General features: G+C 37.0%; 1 protein-coding gene across 1 annotated transcript in view; it reads left to right on the plus strand.

The window, feature by feature from the left end:
* The window catches only part of Ptp-h (protein tyrosine phosphatase), a 57,127-nt gene that overhangs the window by 24,621 nt on the left and 10,633 nt on the right, over positions 1-21,873 (plus strand). Inside the window, exons 3-5 of the mRNA XM_028305707.1 lie at positions 5,059-5,093; positions 5,785-5,872; positions 8,115-8,194. Of these exons, the coding sequence (XP_028161508.1) occupies positions 5,059-5,093; positions 5,785-5,872; positions 8,115-8,194 (203 nt within the window). The remainder of the gene's footprint in view (positions 1-5,058; positions 5,094-5,784; positions 5,873-8,114; positions 8,195-21,873) is intronic.

A 21,873-nucleotide genomic window follows, 5' to 3' on the forward strand; every position in this document is an offset into this window, starting at 1 on the left:
ACACGACGACAACGCGACGTGGTCCCCGCTGCATACTCCAATTAAACGCACGGCAAACTAGATCTTAGACGCCAATGAATAAAATTTGAATTTCTCCCCACGGCGATCAGTGATCTTGCATTTTCGAAATGTCGAAACAGTTACCCTATAAATGATTAATAGACTGCGGCGCCGTTTAAATTTTTGTCACTTAACAATGTACAATGAATCTGAATAATTAAAATGTTGCACGCCTGTTAATGTTCAGTATGAATATTTTAGAATATTATCAAAGGTCATTATTATGCATTATGAAATTCTAGCGTGGAATCTAGTTTGGGCTGTCGTACCGGTTAACTTGGAAGAACCGGTTGACGATTAAAAATTAATACAACACTAATTAATACAGTATCTTAAGTTTACAGAAGCATAGCTGCTAATTCAAACAATTGTTTATGTAATTTAAAATACTCGTAATATTAACATACTCGTAGTTGAATTTGATCATGGTTTGTTTATAGAAAGCCTGGAAAATTATAGGTAATCTTATTGGGTGTAGGAGCAATTCCTATGAGTTGCAACAAGCCCTTTCGTGTAATCCCATAAATTCTCTTTGGTCTTGTCTAGATTTGTTTCTAACAATGTTACAAATGAAATCTAATATTCAGTAGTAGTAAGGGTGACTCAGAATAATAATTCAGATTTGCATACCGTTTAATACGATGACTTCTAAAAAATAATTGTAGAGATCTGGTCTGCTGTATCTAAAATACAATATTGTCTATTTGCTATGCAGGCTACATCATTATTTTACATATGCCGATCACTATCTCATGATTTGCTGTTAGCAAAGTGATTTAAATTTCGTTCTTATTCTAGCGACCAATGAGTTGGTTATCGTTGAATGCGATTCGGTCGATGTTTGCGATTATTTGATCCTCGCATTTGTCAAATATGATCGAGTCGTGCGAAGGTGTTATTCGTTTTGTCGACACGCGATCGTGCGATAAGTCAGAAGCTTGCCACTTGTAATTTGATGGGAGGTCCTCGACTCTTGTTCCTTTTTGTTTGACATTCATACAGTCATGATTTTTAACATAAGTCACTGTCAAGGTTGGTCTGGATTATTATTTCATTTGGCTGCGGTGTAGGTCTTGAAAGATTTTGGGTTATGGATGGCGATTTAGGCGAGCTTTAAGATTGCAGATGAGATGAGATAGCAATTTTAACGATTCACTTCACGAAATTTGGTCATCTTTCAATTAGTATGGCGTGTCTCCGCAGGTGGCGCTTGCGTTTCCCTCCATCGTTCATGTTTGCAAAAGCGCGTCGTGTCGTAAAAATGACAAACTTACTTTTATTGCTGTGTACGACATGTGTAAGTAATACATGCTCGTGTCGTGTTGTATGGGTTTTGTCAGCGGGCAATTGGCGATTTATTAAGTTGCATTGTTGATTATTTTATTAACGATTCATTCCATTTGTGTGAAGGTTTATCGTTGGTTGTCGTTATTTAAAAATCTCCTTGTCGGTGTTGTGGATAGGTTAACGAATCAATTGTTTATTGCGTACTTACTCAAGTACATGACTTTTATTTTTTTCGAAGAGTTTTTGTAACATATGTATCTCTGTCATGTGTATCATATTAGTATCGTCGACAGTCGTATTCGTTATGTAGCTATGACGTCTTGTGCTTTTATTGATGGGGTTTACTCATTACGAAATGTTTTATTCACAAGCAAGACGATATAAACGTATAGATTTTGCAGCATTTCTCAATTACTTAACAAGTAAAACATACCAAAAGTAGATGGCGATAAATAACAATATTGTAGGTGCGTACCGGTGCGTGCGGACCCGACTTGTGATTGAGAGTTACGAGTGTCATTAATATCGTAATGGTATCGATTTATGTTCGCGGATCATCGCGGTTTTATTGCGAGCCTCGTGTTTAATTCTAGATACATTATTGGGCTCTGTTATTATGGAACGCCAATTTGTTACTACGGTGTGTGGTAAGCGATATCGCTTCGAGTCTATTAGTTTTGTGCGGTGGAAATTTGTTCAGATTAATATGCATTACTCGTGTAATGTACTTTAAGTAATAAATATGTTTGGTAATGAGTGGTTAGATGAATTACCTCTACATATATTTGTGTTAGATTAGGCAATAGAACTTACTAAGTCTAATGATTTTCTTGATTCAAGATTGTCGTTTTACTGAAAGCTCCTTTCTTTTCGACTGCAGTTTTAAACTAGGCACTTAAAACTTTAATTTCGGAGTTGACACCGCAAGTGAACGTTGAAATGATTTTGAATGCATTCCTTGGGTCAGGTCAACTTTGTTTGCCACCACACTTTTTACATTCGCGGTTCCGATAAGCCCCTTTGTCCTGCAGGCTTTTATTTGTTCCGGCGCGTTAAAGTTAATTGAAACTCGCGGTAAATGGATTCGGCGAGATCTGATTGTTTGGAAAAGGCATGTTTCTGTTGTTTAAACGAACGCACACACTTTAAATGTTTAGTAATATCCATTCCATTTCGTTGAAAATAAAATTACAATTTATTAAGTTGACAATAATTTAAAGTATTAATTTTCGTATTTACTCGTACATCGTAATGGTTATATGTTATTGTTTAATTGAACTTAACGCAATGAATTGTTCGAATACGATTTACATCGGTTCATTACGATTGTCAGCTGTACGGCAATTAATAAATCGTAGGATTGCTTCTCGGTACCGCCAGACAGAGACGTCCGACGAAATTGCGACTTTCTCATGTCGCCGATTAATTTTAATCGATCATATAAAATGTTAATCAAAGTCGTGATCAAGTGGCAATGTCCAATATTTATGCACATTTCTCAGTACCGAACAACGTGAATTTATTTAAATCGGCCTCGCTTTATTTATAAAGGCCACCAGCGAATCCAAATTGAAAATTAACCCCACTTAGGACACACCTCCTGGCGCTTTGGTATTTTTTCACGATATACTTTTTTCATCATGTCAACACCGTCGATAAATTATGAGCAATCTAACAACCTATTATTATGGGGCCTGACATTTTATTTAGCTTAATTTTTGGGCAAAATTGAATATTTTTACCCAAAAATATCGGCCCGCGGTGCAGGAGAAATGGGTTCCGAGATTTATGTGTGGGATGATTCAGAATACTTATTTAATTTTTTTCATGATTATTTTAAAAGCGGTTTGATACCGGCGATTAATTTGACCAATAAAAACAATGTAGCCGATCAGATAAGTGATTCCACAGAAAAGATCTGTGTAGATTTTCTTTATATTTATAAAAATATACAGGTGCTAGCAAAATAGTTTTAGAGTGGCAATTAATTAGTAAAACCATTAAATGACGTGATGTCAACGGTACATAGGGTACGGTACATGTTATTATTGTATGAGAAACTTAAATTACTATTTTTAGGTTGATTAAAATTAGCTTATAACATCCGCATCCCAGATCAATAGTTTATATGTTTTGGTCAAATGACGTAATGATAAGTAGCAAACGTTGCAACAGAAATTTCCATATGCCGCCATAAAAAAGAAAGATCACCTAGTTAAACCACTAATTGGAAAGGGGGATACATCCAAAATATCAAAAATACAGCCTCCCTTCGAACTGATATTATAGAACGTCTATAGAATGCAAGTGTCAAAAAGTTGACACATCCAAAATTGGCCTTCTTATTACTTACTACTCAATTGATCCCGTGTGTGTCCAAAAGTCCAAACTCGATCCGTCAGGTGGGGTCGTTGACCCGCGCAGGTAGGGCTGATGATGGATCCGCGCCCTTATCACCTCCGTCTGTCGCCTGCTCAAAGGCATTGTCTTTGACCGCCGGCCCGTGCTAATACACTGTAGGCTTTAAATTAAGTCTTTGACATTAACGTGGTGCTGGGAGTAGACTTTGCTTTAACATCAAAGTAGGATTTTTAATGCAGTGGGTTATATTATTACTGTTATTTTGAATATTACAAGAACAAGAAGCATTATTTTGTAACGAATGTACGCGAACGTAGATCGCAGAATCGCAGAATTGCTAAAACCAAGTGGCAGTGGGCGGGGCACATAGCTCGTAGAGACGATGGCCGTTGGGGCAGAAAAGTTCTCGAGTGGCGACCACGGGCTGGAAGACGTAGCGTGGGCAGGCCTCCTACTAGGTGGACCGACGATCTCGTAAAGGTCGCGGGAAGAGCCTGGATGCGGGCAGCGCAGGACCGTGCATTGTGGAAAGCCTTGGAGGAGGCCTTTGTCCAGCAGTGGACGTCATTTGGCTGAAACGAACGTACGCGAACGTCTAACTAGGCGATGGTTAGAAATCGACCATTGCTCGTCGCAGTTCCTCACGGGACATGGCAACTTTAAACATAAACTTCACGAATTCAAACTAGTTCCGTCTCCTTTTTGCGAGTGTTCCACTGATGATGTCAGTCATGAGCAGTCTGCCCATCATATCTTGTGGGAGTGTGATCTTTGGAAACATGAACGTGATATAATGCTTAATTCAATACAACATACATCTGTTTCCGCAATTTATTACACCGATCTTGTCGCGACAAGGAAAAATTTCCGTGCTTTTAAGCGATTTTGTGAAAAATATTATTGGCAGGTAGTTGCTAATTGCTCATAAGATAGGCCCCCTTAATTTAATTTATTGTCCGTGGTGCATAATCTTTTTCTTAAAGGTTTTAAACCTTTGTTTGTCACCTGTCATCCGCTTTGCAATGGAGGGAAGTCGAACCTTAATTTCGAACTCCTCCTATGTTCTTCTGATTAATTTCGTTGCGGGTCCAATGACAGTTTAACTTTCCCCCGGGACAAACTTGACCTTCATTGGTTGGGTTTTTGTGGCGGTCAAGCTGTAGATCCTGGCTACACAGGAGTTGCAGTGGTGGGAACGAGAGGTGGGAAACATTATTTTGTGGTCCAAATAATGTCTACCTAATTTAAAACATGATTTTTTTTTAAGTTCAGGTTAACATATTTTTTTGATAAAAAATTTTGTTTATTAGTGGCAAAAAAATAATGAACACCTAATTTGTATTGTTTCAGACTGTACAAACGAACAAAGCAGAAATTAAAGAAATGTAAGTATAATATTATGCACACTTATTTTGCTGTAGTGAATAATATATTTCGTAATTTATTATTATTTGACGAAGTGATGATCGAAATGAAAGATAAAGAAAAACATTACAGATGAAATGTGTTAAAACGGTATTTTATCATTTATAATATTATGTCAAGGCTCATGTAACATTTACAACGTGATAAAATCACATTAAAGCCAAAGTGAAAGTGCTTAAGGAATAAGCTTCAAAACACAGCGGCGTTCTAAAGCCAGGATCAATTTCACGCGTATCTCTCACTTACATCATACGGGAACGTCACTCTTGCGTAAAGGCAATAAAGCTCAAACTGATGGCGACGAAATAAATATGTTTTAAAATGTTCGGCGCGCAGCGGTCTCAATGGACATTTAGCAAATTGAAAAACTGACAGTACTCCGCTTGACCCCGGCGAAGCTCGACCCTTCAGAACCAGTAATGATGATATGATAATTGAAAATATAAAACGGTTAATTCAATGTGATGCTGGAAATGGGGATGCAGTAAAAAGATAACGACGCGATATCGAATTTCTCGTTTAAATGAGACGATTTGATTTCATTTACATTCATTTTATTCGATTCATCCACAATAAAAAGACACATGTTGACTTAGTAAAATCAGTAACTTGGTCTGTTAATGATACTATTATGTATTATCTTTTTTTCAGATGGGACGTAAAAGCTCTTTTGAGTTCAATCCCGAATTTGGTTGCCGTTATAGATCTGACGAACACAGCTCGTTACTACGATCCGAGAGTAAGTACCTATTTGATTTACATTATTTTATTTAGCTTCTAGTTTTTTGTTTCCCGTGGCGTACATTATGTTAGAACTTCTCTTCTGAAGCTGCCTCTTATTGTTAAAAATAGGTAAAACAAATAATAAATAAATATCTATATCTGCTCAATACGAAAGCTTCTCAGGACATTCTGGACGTGAAGTATCGTTCCCATACGTTCATACAGTTTGTTACAGTCTTATACCGCATACCGCACCATTCATTTCACGGCATTTCTAAGTCATGTATTCTCGGCTTTTGTTACCGATAATGAAAAGTAACTGCCTCGCGGTATTTGCTGAATGTAACTCCACTTGTCTCGTGCTTAAGTCAGAACTTAAGGGGATTGAACTCTGTGGACTGGGATTTGAAAATGTACTCGTCAATAACATTATTTCTTAACCCGTGAGATTTTCATCATCGTCATCTCAGCCGTAGCAGCAGCAGTCCCGTTCACTGCTGAACATATTAGGCCTCCCCCAATGCTTTCCATGTTGCCGTGAGATTTTAAGTGAATAATTTATTGTGTTTTCTTTAAACACTTACAGAGCTCTACACTGTGGAATTTAGGGTTTCAAAAAATGTGTTGAAATATTTAATTGTTTTATTCATCTTTCGGTTGATTTCCTGTCAGGAGAAATGTATGATCTTTTCGAAGATAATTCATAAATTCTAGGTAATTCAGCTTTAAAAATGGATTTATCTTCAGAGGTTTTCCGTTTTGAGTTCTCTGTCCGAAATATGTCGCGCCCTAACTAGGATGTGCCCGTAGGACGCCGGCTCGGGCCGGGCCGCGCCAGAATACCTGGAAGCTGTAAAATTATGCTCACTTTTACGACTGAAAGTCACATTTTCCGCTACGATGCTTTGTTCGTAGTTGCGTCTGATTGCCTTGCATTCATCTTGCGGCATAATCTGATCGTAAAACCGCGTTTTCATGGACCTACTCCGTGTCATATATGAGGACAAAGTGCAAGAGTAGTAAGTATTTATTTTCGCGGTAAACAACCTCTTGTTTCGTTTACTACGTTTGTGATTCATTGTTTCTGTCAACAATTATTTTGAATACACTAAAAATACCTGGAAATTGGGTCTAACTATATTTCTTTCTTCAACATAGAAGATAATGTGATTAATTTGCCACTTGAAAGATGCTTTGCCTACTATCAAAATTCGATTTAGTATAAGAATTCATCATGTAAATAGTTTTATTGATGAAAATTAAAACAATCATTACAATGTTTGTAGTCCGCTACGCTCTCGTAACTTACATAGACGCGACCTTCGCTGATGCGCTAACCACCAAGCTCTCAGAGCATTTACCACTTCGGAGCTGGTAGTTCGCACATTCCCCGTTTATACGGTATTCGGATGAATCGACCCACGCTAATCCCCTGATGAGTGACCCTTAACAGTTACTCAGGCCATATTAACAACGCGCCAGACCTCACTCAACGGTAGTTTCTCTGCCATTTTCATTTTTATAGCCACCTTTTGTTGGAATAATGTCTCCGCATACAAACTCTTTACAGCTTGCTTGACATCTTCGAAGTATTTAAATAGCGCATTCCTAAGCCTGAATTCGTTAGTTTGCTTTATGACGAGTAAAACTTTAATTTTATTGATGTTTGCTGGGGATTGACGAATGGTTATTCGCATTACAGAAGCAGTGTTCGTTGTTTCTACGATAATGACTGTAATAATGCAACTGTTTTATCGATGTTTAACGGTCACAGTTCCCATAGTTTTCAATATAGCATACTTACTAGTGTGCGTTTTATTTTAACCAATAAAGATTCACGTATCACTTTAACTTGTCTATAAATTCTGCTGCATGTTTCGGCGGAGCCCCAATGATTATTTTGATCTTACGTTTCGTCACCCTTCGGATAATATCTCGTAGTTGTCACGGGCTGTCCGGATTACCATTCAATTATTACGTTTTGTCTTTCACGCTTAGCTCACCGCACATAATCTCAACCGCGTTCGATTATGAGCTAACACGATCATTTCAAACTAGTTTTGATACATTGAACTCGTAATTAATATTCTTCATTGATTTGTCAGTACATTCACTTGTCGTCAGACGTTTATCAATAAGTACTTGTATAGGTACATATTTCTATATCGTTTGGTCTTTGAAGTCTTCAATCTGTTTTTTTTCTTCAGGTGTAGGTATGCTAAATGTGTCAATATTTTAAACAGTGTGCTTTGTTGTAGGAGCTTCAAGCGGCCGGTGTTGTCCACAAGAAAATTTTTATGCCTGGACGCATAATACCTCCCAAGGATAAGGTGATCGAGTAAGTCCTCTGCCACATTTAACAAACTCGTTTATAACATTCATCTCGTCTGCTCAATTTGGTAATTTATGTAGATTTTGCTACAATGGCATGACGCATTGGAAAATTCGAATGACTTCATGAATTCTTGTCTGACAGAAGATGCGAACTTTATGGTCGCACCAAATGTACTTTTATTGATGAATCGTCATTTCTTTTATTCCACTGTCCCAAATTCGGTCGATTTGACAATTTTAAGACATCTTACATCTTTGTTTTGGCTGTAACTTGGAGGTAATTTGCAAGACTGGAGCAGCACGATGTAAATCAGGAATACTCAGCTATCTATCAACATCTCGTGTTAACGTTTTGCATTCGCGGCGGATTTTAATTTGAACCGTCGAATTGGCGCCATTCGTAGGCCGAATATGGGTAATGTTATAAATCTTAAAGCGTTGTGTGGGCGGCGCGGCGCGCCTGAGGCTCTAGTGGTGTGTTCACAGAAAAACCAGAAAAGTATCTCTTTGTACTTTGTCCGATTGTCAGTTTTGATTGACACGTCTAGGACGGCCTTCACGTTATTTGTGATTATAGCAATATTTTAATATTTTTAATACCATAGTATGTAAAATTAACTAAAATGAAATTGAAATAGATTCGTCCCAGTCTCAGTCTAAAACTAAAAGAATTATTTAAGCTCTTGGTTATAATATAACCTTTCCAATTCTTAATAGTGGTCGTAGCAACTGATCTGCATGTTCCTCATGACTCAAGATGTAACTTTATGCGACCGCAAATTCTTCCTGTCATCATCATCATCCTTATTATGATTTTATCGTATATTTGTTTTACACTTAATACTTGGTGGTTCGTGCCAGTCAGCTGCAACGCCAGCTACCTACTGCAGATTCAAATCTCGTTTAGGGCAAATGTGATACATTGTAGTGATTACCTTTTCGCCACGGTTCAATCATGGTTACCGTTTACTTTTAACTATGTCACAGTGGTACCGTGGTTCTGCCGGTACTTTCGGATTCAATTGAACCCGGTCGCATCGCGTTCGGCGTCCGCGCCCACGCGGTGGCTCTCGGAATTTGAAAGGCATTTGTCGCTGCGCCGGCGTCGCCGCGTGCTACAGTTGTCCCGGCAACTAAAACAGACGCATACTTTATTAAGTCATAAATTTTGACACTATAAAATTCAAATAAAATCTATACCCACTTAATAGATTTTACTTTACAGTTTGTTAAAGAAGTGTTAAGAGTAAAATTGACGTTATCATAAATACCAGTAAGAGGTTTTTAATGACAATATTTTTTGTAACATTAGTTACACTTTTATGTCAGAGCGGGATAAGATTGTGAAGTGACAACACTGACAACATGTGGTGGTATTATTTACTTAGATCACGAATGATTTGTTTAAGCTCGGCCGTAACTATGAGATTATCGCGGTCATTTGTCTGGTGTTTTGTTGGCTGCGCCTGCGCCGTCGTCGCTGGACTTCGCCGTAAATAACCATCGGCATTTCTCAGATGGTTCGCTCCTGTTATCGCTGGAGGCTCGCATCTGTTTGTTAGTTTGCCAGCGAAAACAGAACAGACAGCACATTTGCATACAGAAGATTGTACATTTGTATAATCTATCTATCTATCTACTTCAATAACAAAGTTTAGAAAATATATGACGTTACTGAAAATTTAATATCTTCAGTCACAAGGTGGACCGACGATCTCATAAAGGTATGGGGAAGGCGCTGGATGTGTAGGCCACCTGGAAATCATTGGGGGAGGCCTATGTTCAGCAGTGGACGTCCTATGGCTGCTGAAATGATGATGATGACAGTTGATTTTACTAGATAAAAGTAGAATTATTAAGTTCCGAATACCACTTTACAATTATGGTGCAAGCAATGAGTCGTTGTTTGTTGTGCTTTTGACAGCTTTCTATGTATGTATTAATGTGGCTGGTATATTTAAGCTGTGGCTGGTCTTTAGACAAATGCACCACCCGGGCACTAGTCGGGCCTAATGACAGATCTGTGTATCAGAAGAACTAATTTGAGACATGGCATGCCCATCTAGAAGGACAATCTTTAATGTGAAATATTTGGATGATACTCTGTTATACATTCTAAGAATATTTCTGTCTTTACTTTTTGTCACTAACACATTAATATCAAACAACTTGTTGGTAATCTTATTTAATTTGAAAAAGATGCTGATGTGCTCTTGAAAACTTTATTATTTCGCAAACTATTCGCATATAATTTAATTGTGATCCCGACTAATTCTAACACCTTTTGTGCTGTTTAGTCCAGAATTCCGGATCTACAACGTGACCTCTTGTGAAAAACTCAATGAATGCCAAGTTTTTCCGAGAGAAAGTGAACCTATCATTGGACCCGCAACGAAGTCAGCTTCTGTGAATTTCAGGTTCAACTAATCCCCTCTCAGTTCTCGAATAGTTATAATTACTTAGTCAATACTATCAACGCTCCAACACAGGTCGGGGCTGTGTTGGTCAAATTGGTCATTCCTTAACGACGCGTGCGCACCTCGCAATCATTTATCACGGCCGTATTTTTACTTGTTCGGCCATGTCCACTGTCGACAATCATGTCGTCATTACATACCAGCTCGTGTACCGTCAATAAATTGTGCCCACCGCGGTGGTTTTAATAGATTTTTACTGTACGCGTCCTAAAGGTTTTATTATCCTTCGACTTGTTTGTATCGATGCCCACTGATTGTGTCCATTTGGGGTGGATGTGTTTTTTGTTTTGTTGTGGCATGTCTGTGTACTACTCTACTCCATAAATAGCTAAATAAGCTATTTCAACTGTTACTTCAATAATGTGGATTAAACTTATCGCTTAAATTGATCTTAATTACTCATGTATCATGATTACCTGTGCTACTATTATGTATTTATTCTGTGCTAATATCCTGATGAATCCTGAAGAAAATGTTTGCTTCAATCCCTTTTAAACCTCAAGTACGATAGATACCTAATGAATTTCAGTATTTCGATTCAATTCTCGAACATAGTACGACTTGACTCAATAATCATTCTCATGCTTTCAAACAAAAAAAATGTTAAGGTAACAAAAAATCTATCGCCGATCTAATGCAAGTATAATCACCGATGATCCAATATTGATCCTTCGGATTCCGTATCATGTACACATGTCAAATCCGCATATAACAGTTTTTTCAGACGTTTTTTGTTTGTGATTGAATTAGCGCGTGATTGAGAGTTATCACGAGATAATTTGACATAGCGTTAAGTCATTCCATATTTTTAGGCGATTTAACTCAGTGTTTAGAGCCGGAAAAACCGATTCTCGCTGTAAACACTGTGGGAACGAAAAAATAATTGCCATTGAGTGATTTGACGTCACGTTTTGTAAATATTCATGTTTTCAAGCAGCATAGATGCTTTTCGAAATGTTTTCTATTTGCTTTGCAAGTTAGCAGCTATTTAAAGACATGAGGTTTTACTTAATAGGCAATTTATCCTTTATAAATCGTGTGTGTTTCCTTAATTAACCAATCAACATGATTTCTGTAAAATTATCCTGTATTTCATCCAACATATTACTTTTCCGATGTTACCCAAATAATCTCAAAAAATCGCCATCAAATACATCAAGCGCAGCGAGTAGGTATATCCGTCCCGTATGAGAATTGAAACCATGTCTTAGTCAAGATAGTTTAACTTTAACCACTGGACTACAAAGGCGTTATCAGTAATATAGTTTACTACACATCGATAAACCTCTTAGAGAACTAGAGGGGNTGGTTTTCGAAATGTTTTCTAATTGCTTTGCAAGTTAGCAGCTATTGAAAGACATGAGGTTTTACTTAATAGGCAATTTATCCTTTATAAATCGTGTGTGTTTCCTTAATTAACCAATCAACATGATTCCTGTAAAACTATCCTGTATTTTATCCAACATATTACTTTTCCGATATTACCCAAATAATCTCATAAAAATCGCCATCAAATACCTACATCAAGCGCAGCGAGTATATCCGTCCCGTATGGGAATTGAAACTAGGGATGTTATGGATATGTAGTTTCGGTTATGGATACGGTTACGGATATAGGAATAATATTATACCGGTTTCGGTTACGGTTACGGATATTTTTTTATTTCGGATATCCGAAAGTTTCGGTTACGGTTACGTATATCTGTGCTTTAGAATGCAATTTGCAATAGTTGTCCAACACGGTTCATTCATGGCCGCACACTTTACATCTAATAAAAAAATAAAAATTGATACTAGATGGCATTATAAAGGTAAATCACGCTGTTATGCCTTTACATATACTTAATGCTATACAACAAAACAATTTAAACTGCCTACATCCGAAACTATCCGAAACTTTTGAATCGGTTACGGTTACGGTTTCGGATATTTTTTATTTCGGATATCCGAAAGTTTCGGTTACGGTTACGGACATCCTCTTAGTCAAGATAGTTTAACTTTAACCACTGGACCACATAGGCGTTATCAGTAATATAGTTTACTACACATTGATAAACCTCTTAGAGAAGTAGAGGGGTTCTCTTTACTTCTCTTAAACCGACCAAACAGTGTTACTTATCAAACGGTTTGTAACGTATCTGTTACATTAAGAAATGTAACCCTTATCCGGAGGTGTTAAAACTTACATTGATTGTTTGTTCCGCGGGGGTCGTGTAAATCACGGGGACGCTAGAGTCCATGATAACAAACACATAAATATGGCGACCGCCGGCCATTGTCCAAATTTACCGACACTAACCCGTCCTACCTAGGTCGGAATGGATATTTTTCACCAACTTTTAACGGATGATGTAACGGGCACTTTTGATCTAGGTGAAAGATAATGATCACCTAGTTTTGGAATTGCTGCGGATTTCTTAGTTTTGTTACAACAGTACAGTTTGTTACAGAATTTATTGCTGTGTTTGCTTACTAAGCTATTTATTTACAGTGTAAAGTTCACGATACATTTTAAGATAGTAGACCAAATAATTTCTGCATTTCATGTGTGTTACGCGAATTCGTCTGTAATTATTTGATCAAAACTAAAATCAATGTAAATCTCTACAGCCCATTGCCCACGTCCTCCTTTTTGTGTAGTTTCGCATTCATCACATTCAATTACTGTACCTCTAGTAGGAAAAACTTTCGAGTTCGTTTCGTTGCGTATTCAAAGTGTCATCGAAAAATTTTGTATGAAAAATTAAACAGCGCCCCCTAGGGCGGCTATAATATAGGGGGCGCTGTTTAATTTTTCATACAAAATTTTTCGATGACACTTTGAATACGCAACGAAACGAACTCGAAAGTTTTTCCTACTAGAGGTACTGTAACTTAATGTACGTGAATGTATTTTCTCACAACGAAACCCGTTCTAATTTGTATTAAAAATAATGTAGTTGTCCGCTAATTATGTTATTTACAAACGTTATAATTCATAATAAGTATAACGTTAAACAATATTAACTCTATCGTACGAGGAAATAAATTGTCGGTTTTCTATAATGCCTGTAATAACATACTTATTACTAGTTGCTGTAACGTTTCATTCCAAGTAATTGGTGATCTAAATGTCGACAATGTTATATTTTTCGTTCATTAAAATACTATGTTATTATTTTGGACCACACGGGGTTACATAATTGAGACATTGGTGAAACTTTAATATTATACCTACTGCATGTTTCAAAATTTATGTTATACAGGGTTATTCTTAAAGCAGAATACGACAAATAACAACAACAAAAGCCCAACCCTATTATTCTAAAATAACTGTGTGACGCATGTTGTGTAACAAAATTAGTTGACCTAATTTGTATTTCAAAACCGTATTTTTCACAGAATTATAGTCACGGTATTCTCGGAAAATATTCTCGATCTTAAATGGTAGTTAAAAATAATGATTCACCCAGATGTCATTCTGAACCGCATAAATATGATAATGCTGAATTAGAAACATGAACAATAATATTAGTGTTTCGTGGAAACAAATTGTTGGGATGACTGCTACATTCTGCTTTCTATGACCGTATTTAGAAGTACTAATTTATAGGATTAGTCAGAGACGCAATCAGAGTTTCGCGTATTGTGAACATAATGCCGTGTGTCAGTCTGATGGGGCTTATTAATTAGTATAATTAGCGTATTCCACACTATGATGCGTCATGAATAGTCGCGGTTTTAATAGCCTGTACTGGGAACTCTCTAAGCGTCTTCGCGCGTTAGATGAATTTTCTTCCTTTCGCACGTTGTTTTTGTTTATTTTAGATTTAAATTTTGTATTTATTTTAATAGCGGGATTACACATTCTACGCAGTGATTAGTTTTTTTTTAGAATTTACCTTATTTACCTTAGGGCTGATTTTCCCATCATCGAATAACTTTTAACTGAAGAATAAGTTTGGCACATTGACGGTTTCAGTATGGGAATTATGTCAAAATGACAAGTTTAATTTTCAGTTGAAAGTTATCCGACGCTGATAAAATCAGCCCTTTATAGGTAAAAGTGTATCAGATGTTAAATGGTTAAAGGAGCATTTTTTAAAACAATATCAAGGCTGTATTTTAGTTAACAAGTACAATGTTACACAGTTATTTGACTCATATATTAAGCCTCCATAATAGTGTTGCCGATCGATAGTCGACTATCGATAGTCTATCGATAGTCTATCGATAGTCAAACTATCGCAAGACTATCGATTGGCCTATCGATAGTATCGATACTGTCGATACTATCGATACTATCGATAGCTCAAAACGAGGCAATACTATTGAATATGTGCAATACTATCGATACTATCGATAGTATTGTTGCTCGTGAAGAATAAACTATCGATAGTATCGATACTATCGATAGTATTGTTGCTTTTAAATAAAAAACTATCAATACTATCGATAGTATCGATACTATCGATTGTTCTAGACTATCGATAGTTTGGCAATTTACAATAGTATCGTTTACAATATTTGGGTATAATAGTCAATAGCCACAACAATAGGGTTATTGGAATACTTGAATTATTTCATATAGTTAACCATAACATTTAATTATATGTTTCCAAAATTGGCAATACATTTTATTTGCCGTACTTAACTAATGCAGGTAGTTTTAAATACAAGTGAGATTATTATTGTTAGTTATTTGTTTAGTTGGTAATACAAGCGAAACATTTTAAATATTGTAAAAATGAATTTAAACATACCCAATACTATTGCAAATTTACAGACTATCGATAGTCTAGAACAATCGATAGTATCGATACTATCGATAGCTTTTTATTCAAAAGCGACAATACTATCGATAGTATCGATACTATCGATAGTTTATTCTTCACGAGCAACAATACTATCGATAGTATCGATAGTATTGCACATATTCAATAGTATTGCCTCGTTTTGAGCTATCGATAGTATCGATAGTATCGACAGTATCGATACTATCGATAGGCCTATCGATGGAGAAGGCTTTTTCGAATGAAAACTATCGATAGTTTTACTATCGATAGTTCGGCAACACTACTCCATAATCTGTGTCACTGGCGCCTCATTACAGCATACAAACAATTTTAACGCCATGTCAGTGTTTGGATTTAGTTTCATCAGTTTTTGAGTAGCTAATTGAGGCATTAGTCAGCTGTAACCGACACCATAGTGTGTCACCGGCGCCTGAGTCTGTTAATTAATAGCACAATAAACATGTTTATTGGAGTAGTGCGAATAGTTGTGGTTAATTACTATTATTTACTATCTTAGCGCCGCGTGAGATGAGAGCTTTCTATGTAAAGATGGGTTTACACTGGCTAGATGGATGGGAGAGTTCCACATTAATTTTTATTAATTGTATTGCAAGTAGCCTCCTTGAAACTTTACTCATAACTGGTTAACGAGGCCCTTAATATATTAAGTACAAAATACGTCTGAAAATAAAAATGATACATGTAAGTGTATCACAAAGTAAACTCAAGTTTCTCTAGTTTTTCGTAGCACATAATATGTAGATACCCATTATTCTAAAGCACTATTTCCTTCTTATTTAAATGTAGATAGTCATTTGATACGTGATTTTATTATAAAAGTAAGTGATTTCTCACAGGTGTGAAAAATCAACTTAAGCTCATCTCTCATTATGCGCTTTCGCATGTAGCGGCCGCGCATAGTGAAAAGTGGCGAAGTGAAATGTGTGGTTCGTAACTTCACACCGATGATGGGAGATTTCCCATATACACAAATTACTTTAAATGTTCACAGTTCTCCGATTGGCTTAAAAAAGTAAATCAAAATTTTAACTCCCCTAGTCGTCTAGTCAGCGTGAAGAAGAGTGTAGTGTAGGCTAAATTCTTCAAGGTCCTCAGAAAATTAGAGAGGCTGAGACTGAATGGCCTGGTGATTACAACCTTTTAAGGTTTTTATCCTCAATCCTCACCGATTCTATGAGTCTTTGTATATTTTTCATCCTAACGAACATTCATTAGACATGATTTCCGTTTATGACCAATACTCGCAACTTGTATATCAAAGCAAAGTCACTAATAATAGCCTGGACACTTGAAATATTTAATTATATTGTTTGCTACACTTAATCGTGCCTTTACGAGCGAGCGGCAATAACGGAGCCACAAAGGCTGTATTCTCGGAACCTTGTATCGCCATTGTGCAGCTAGGAGCAGGGTTGCCAAGTGTCCGGCTTTACATTTGGCTTTTTACGGACTATTCCGGCCCAATATTCTCTTGTTCGGCGTGTCCGGCTTTTGTTAGGCTTTTTATGTGGCTGCCGCGCCAGTCGAAAGTCGAGCCACAGTGTGACACACTATATGTGATGATAGTTGATAGTACTTACTCATGAGGTATGATACTAATTGCAAATGTCCTTAAAATGTCCGGCCAAATTAAGCACAGAGTCCGGCTTTTGTGTTCTTGGAACTGGCAACCCTAGCTAGGAGCTAAGCAAACTGATTCACTAGACGTAATTGTTATTGTGATAGTTTTTACGACTGCCTTGAAGTGCGTTTACGACTGACTCATCTTATGGGAACGTCGGGTTACAAGTGTATGGTTGGGCGCGCTTATGGTGCGATGTGATGGGAATGGTTTGCGGTTTGGTGATTGCAGCTAGATTGAGGGAATTTGATGGCGATATTGTCAGTGTAATTACCCTATTATGTATACCAGCAACCTTTGTTTGTTAGATAGCGTTATACGACAGATAACTATCTGTAACATTATTAAGAACCGCTGAAATTTCCTTAGTAATCTAAATCCTAATACTCGCGGAATTTTCTGGCACCAATCGTTTGGCGCATAAATTATTAGCAATAAAACAAGTTTATTCAAAAACTTGTCATAATTGACCGTTCTTTATTCGTCCTTAATATTGACAAATGAAATATTTATAGCTAAACAGTAAAATGCGTCGATAAAAGCGAATGTAAACATATTTGTTGAATGGATCCAGCTTTGTCACTCCGGCCCCGCCATGAAATCTATCCGCGCGAACTTCTCAGACATGAATGAAGTATCTCGAACATCCCTCAAAGCAATAACTTTTTATTGTGCGTTTCCACCGACACATTGTGGGAGTTTTTCTTACATTCTATTCTTGGCATTTTTTGTATAAGGCTACTTTTAGAATACCACTTCTCGCGACCAGCATTAGCAGAAGATATCATTTACAGTGTATTGAACGAATTAGCTCGCCAAGAGTAGCATAGGATGCCCTCCAGCTAGCTGAAGTGACAGCTTGAGAAAGATTTCTGGTAAGAACCTGGATGCCACGAGTCGAAGACGGTAAATGGTGCGTATTATCGACTGTTAAAGGCTGACAGCGATGGATGTATAATGAATTGAAAGGGTGCTTAGTAAATACCTTAATGTATGATAAAGTTTTTTCATTCCATCACAACATAAGCAGTGATTTTTCACAAAAACCCAGCGATCATTTCATCTAAGCGAAAAAGGCCAGCAATTTCCATAACCTGCACGCACCTTAAGAACAGAATTTGTCCGCAGACAGTTTGAAGGCCCAAAGGTTACCCCGAGAAGTTTCCCGACGAAAATACCCCGTCGGATGGGGTGCCCTTTGTGCTGATTGAATTGCGTTTCAACAATCGCTGCGGGACCATCATACACTCAGTCCGGTATAAACTGGAACGATTTCATGATAGTATTGACCTATTACGGTTTTCAGGGTTCGTACAGTTTTGTACCTACGTACAATTTTTAAATAAGGGGGTAAAAGCATATATAGCCTGACCAGGAACATAAAAACCCTGGCATAGAGGCGCGTCAATTGCATTTGATAGTGCAACACTGAGTACAGTCGTACCTGTGTTAAATTAATAGGCTAACTTTATGTATCAGGATTCAGGATTACGGCCTAATTTGATATTTTCATAAATTTACGAAAAAATATTATTATAGGTAACCTGATTTAAATAAATTAAATGAAACCATCAATCGAGCTAGAAGAATTTATTTTATTATTCATCAATAATCAAATTCAGAACTTGAATATTCAACTGCAATGTCTGCTCATGAACGCTTCAAACTCGGTACTTCTTTCCCAATCCCATAAAATTCAACACTTAGAAAGTGACAATTTTTTTTAAAATAGGTAGTTTAAACAAACCACAGCTAATTTTCATAGTGGACTGTACTATACGATAAACATGTCATTCAATTTGACAACCTTTGTCGGAAACATTATTCAATGAAAATATTGTCCGAACCCTTAGTATTTCTCTTCGACAAATACTTTAACACATTGTAAACCACTTTTCTTTCACGACTATAAAAATATTTTAGCAATTTAATTCATAAAACCAATTGCGCACATTTAAAATAAAGTTTATTTACACTTTGACAGCAATAGACTGACATACAAGGTGACATGTCAATGAAGTTTTCAGTTACTGTTGCCATTAAAAGAAATTAGTACCATTAGTTTTCCGCAACATGGCGAGGGTTTTTATGTTCCTGGTCAGGCTATACCAAATATTGTCAGGGAAATCAAAGACTTCTAAATAAACCTTTTTCAGAAATGATTGATTTTGAGACTACTGCTAATTAAATCTACGTATGATGATAAAGTATTTACGAATCACGCGAGCCAGTTTAAAAAAAATACAAGTCACAAAGAATTTTCTAGATGAAGACCAAGAATACAAAAATTCAATCAGTTCTTATTATTATGCATACGAATCGGCTCCCATTTCTTCAACCCCGAATTCTGGAAATTATTTATCTTACAAGCGCTATACACTCCCGTGTCTCGGAGGTTACTTTTCATAAATCTGTCAACTTTTATCGTTCATAAAACACCGTCTTTATTAGGACATTAGTTATAACCAATTTTCCTCTTCAACTGACAAATCGTGTTCAATCAGGATAAAAGCTGCCAGCTATTTGTCTGAACTATGAACGAATGTGTCATACGAACGACTCGTGACTCTTGTAAGGCTCTATCAATTGTTTTAGTTGAGTTAGGTTTCCCTTTCGGTCATTTGTCAAAATTTTGGTCGTAATTAAGACTCAATGGGACAAGTTATCGACGGCTATAATCAGATGGTCATTGCCTCGTACTTGAACTTTAAAGTTATAGTCTTATACTAACAATACCTATCGTCTAGATTGTTCTCAATTTGTTTGAATGAGTGATCTATGATGAAATCATTTCACATAATATGCTTCTTTCTCCTTCTTCTTTAGGAGTAAGAGATTTCTCTTTATAAATGCAATTGAAGATTGCGTTTTGATGCATTTATTTGGGGAGCCTTTGTCCTGTTGTGGACTACCATAGGTTGCATAATTATGACTATTTATTTGTCGAAATTCAAAGCGAGATTGTTTTCTCGTGTTTTTTTTTGGTTACAGAAAGAAGCGTACAAAATTAAAAACAACCTTAGTTATTTTGTACTCTCGTTACGCTATTTTTAAAAAAACCCTGTTTTTCGCTGTTTATGCGCGTAAGTACGACACTATTTCCACGAGTTTCGCTCGACAGAAACAAAAAGTTTCGCACGAAATGTGATTCTCAACTGGCGATTTTATTAGCTAAGTTATTATTATCAGCATGTTATTATCGCAAACTACTTTTCTACGGTTTACGACAGTTACATTTCCTTAGCGCAATGAGGATAGTTTTCAAGGTGCCATATAATATTTGCATTTGCACCTTTAAAATTCTATAAAAGTTTGAATTTTATGAAGGTTGTTACAGATTTCACATCGCAGCTTATTTGACTAGACGTTACTAAAGGTATTAAAGTAATTTTGCATACTTATCGGAATAAGCTTATAGACTTTATTTATTGTAATTCAATAAAATCCTCCAAATTTTACCATTAATGACTGACTTTCTATAATTGAGCTCTAGTACAGTCCCCATTCGCAACAATTTAACACGCCGCTGTATATTCTGTGTGTCACCATTAAATTACCAGGCTGCCCCACTTCCTTACATAAACAAAGTCCTCCCAACCAGTAATCCTGTAACTCAGCCGAGGACAGCCACCGCGGGGCCCTCGGGCGGCGTAGTTAACTTACTAACGCTCCGTTTACGTTACAAACTTGACTTTTAACTTGAAATGTTACCGGGAAGATTACTATGAGAAATGTGAGAACTGACCATATGTTCAAGTCTTTAAACTACAAGTTACGTTGGATTTTGTCGATCGATTCTCTCATTGCAATCATCGCAGCGCTTGCTGATTCACGTAAATGTAAAGAAAACACTTACCTGTATTAAACAAGACATTGTTGGTTAGCTTATCCTTGAACACGTATCGCGCTTGCATTACTTACCGTCTATTAGTTTTACATAATCTCCGTCAGTATATAAATAGGTAATACAAATATTTGTTGACACTAGTTCAATTATCATGTTTTCGTTGCTCATGCGTGCTGTTGACATTGTCAAACACTTTTGTTTTAAACAAAGCAGAAAAATTCAAGCGCCGGCGATCAGCTTCGGATCGCGTGCGCAGCTTGGATCGGCCAATGACGGCGATGCATCACCTGCTAATTGCTTCCCGACGGCAGTCTGCCACCGACCGCCGGCCAGTTCGCACGCCGTAAACTCTGCCATCACGATATGCGAACTGACCGGCCACACATAAATCAACCTCTACGCACTATATTTACGAAGCATCGTTAACTATTTCATAATAAACTTCTAGTGCAACATTTTAATGGTCGTTTTCTACTGTTTCTTTTATTCTCGTTTACAAAATCTTATGTTTTTCTCTATCTCCTTATGTGCCGGATGTATTATATTTCATTGTTGTATTTTGTACACGTTTAACCTTTGCCCGTTTGGTACTTGTTGGTTTTTGGAGACGCCCAGGATCGCCATGGGAACTCCTGCGTCCTTATCTCGCGTTGTATCAAGGTGTCGCCTATTATCTCTGAGTGGAGGTTTCGGCGCTTGTTGCGCCCGACGACATGAGCCTACCATGATGGATGCGCCCGCGTCGCGTATGTGAGGTCCGTCGCGATGTTGGGAAAGTGTCTCTATATGCGTTGTTGCATGTGCTTTGGACGGTTGAGCTAGACATTTAAATTAAAATTTACATCGTGTTAGTATCCTGGCCAATTTGGGTTATTCTGTAGGAATTTGCTTAGGAATAACTATGTAGAGTTTTTCCTTATAAATCATTTCATACGCAATTCA

Source organism: Ostrinia furnacalis, unplaced genomic scaffold (assembly GCF_004193835.3).
Source record: "Ostrinia furnacalis isolate ACB-3 unplaced genomic scaffold, ASM419383v2 OfSCF1780, whole genome shotgun sequence".
Classification (NCBI taxonomy): domain Eukaryota; kingdom Metazoa; phylum Arthropoda; class Insecta; order Lepidoptera; family Crambidae; genus Ostrinia; species Ostrinia furnacalis.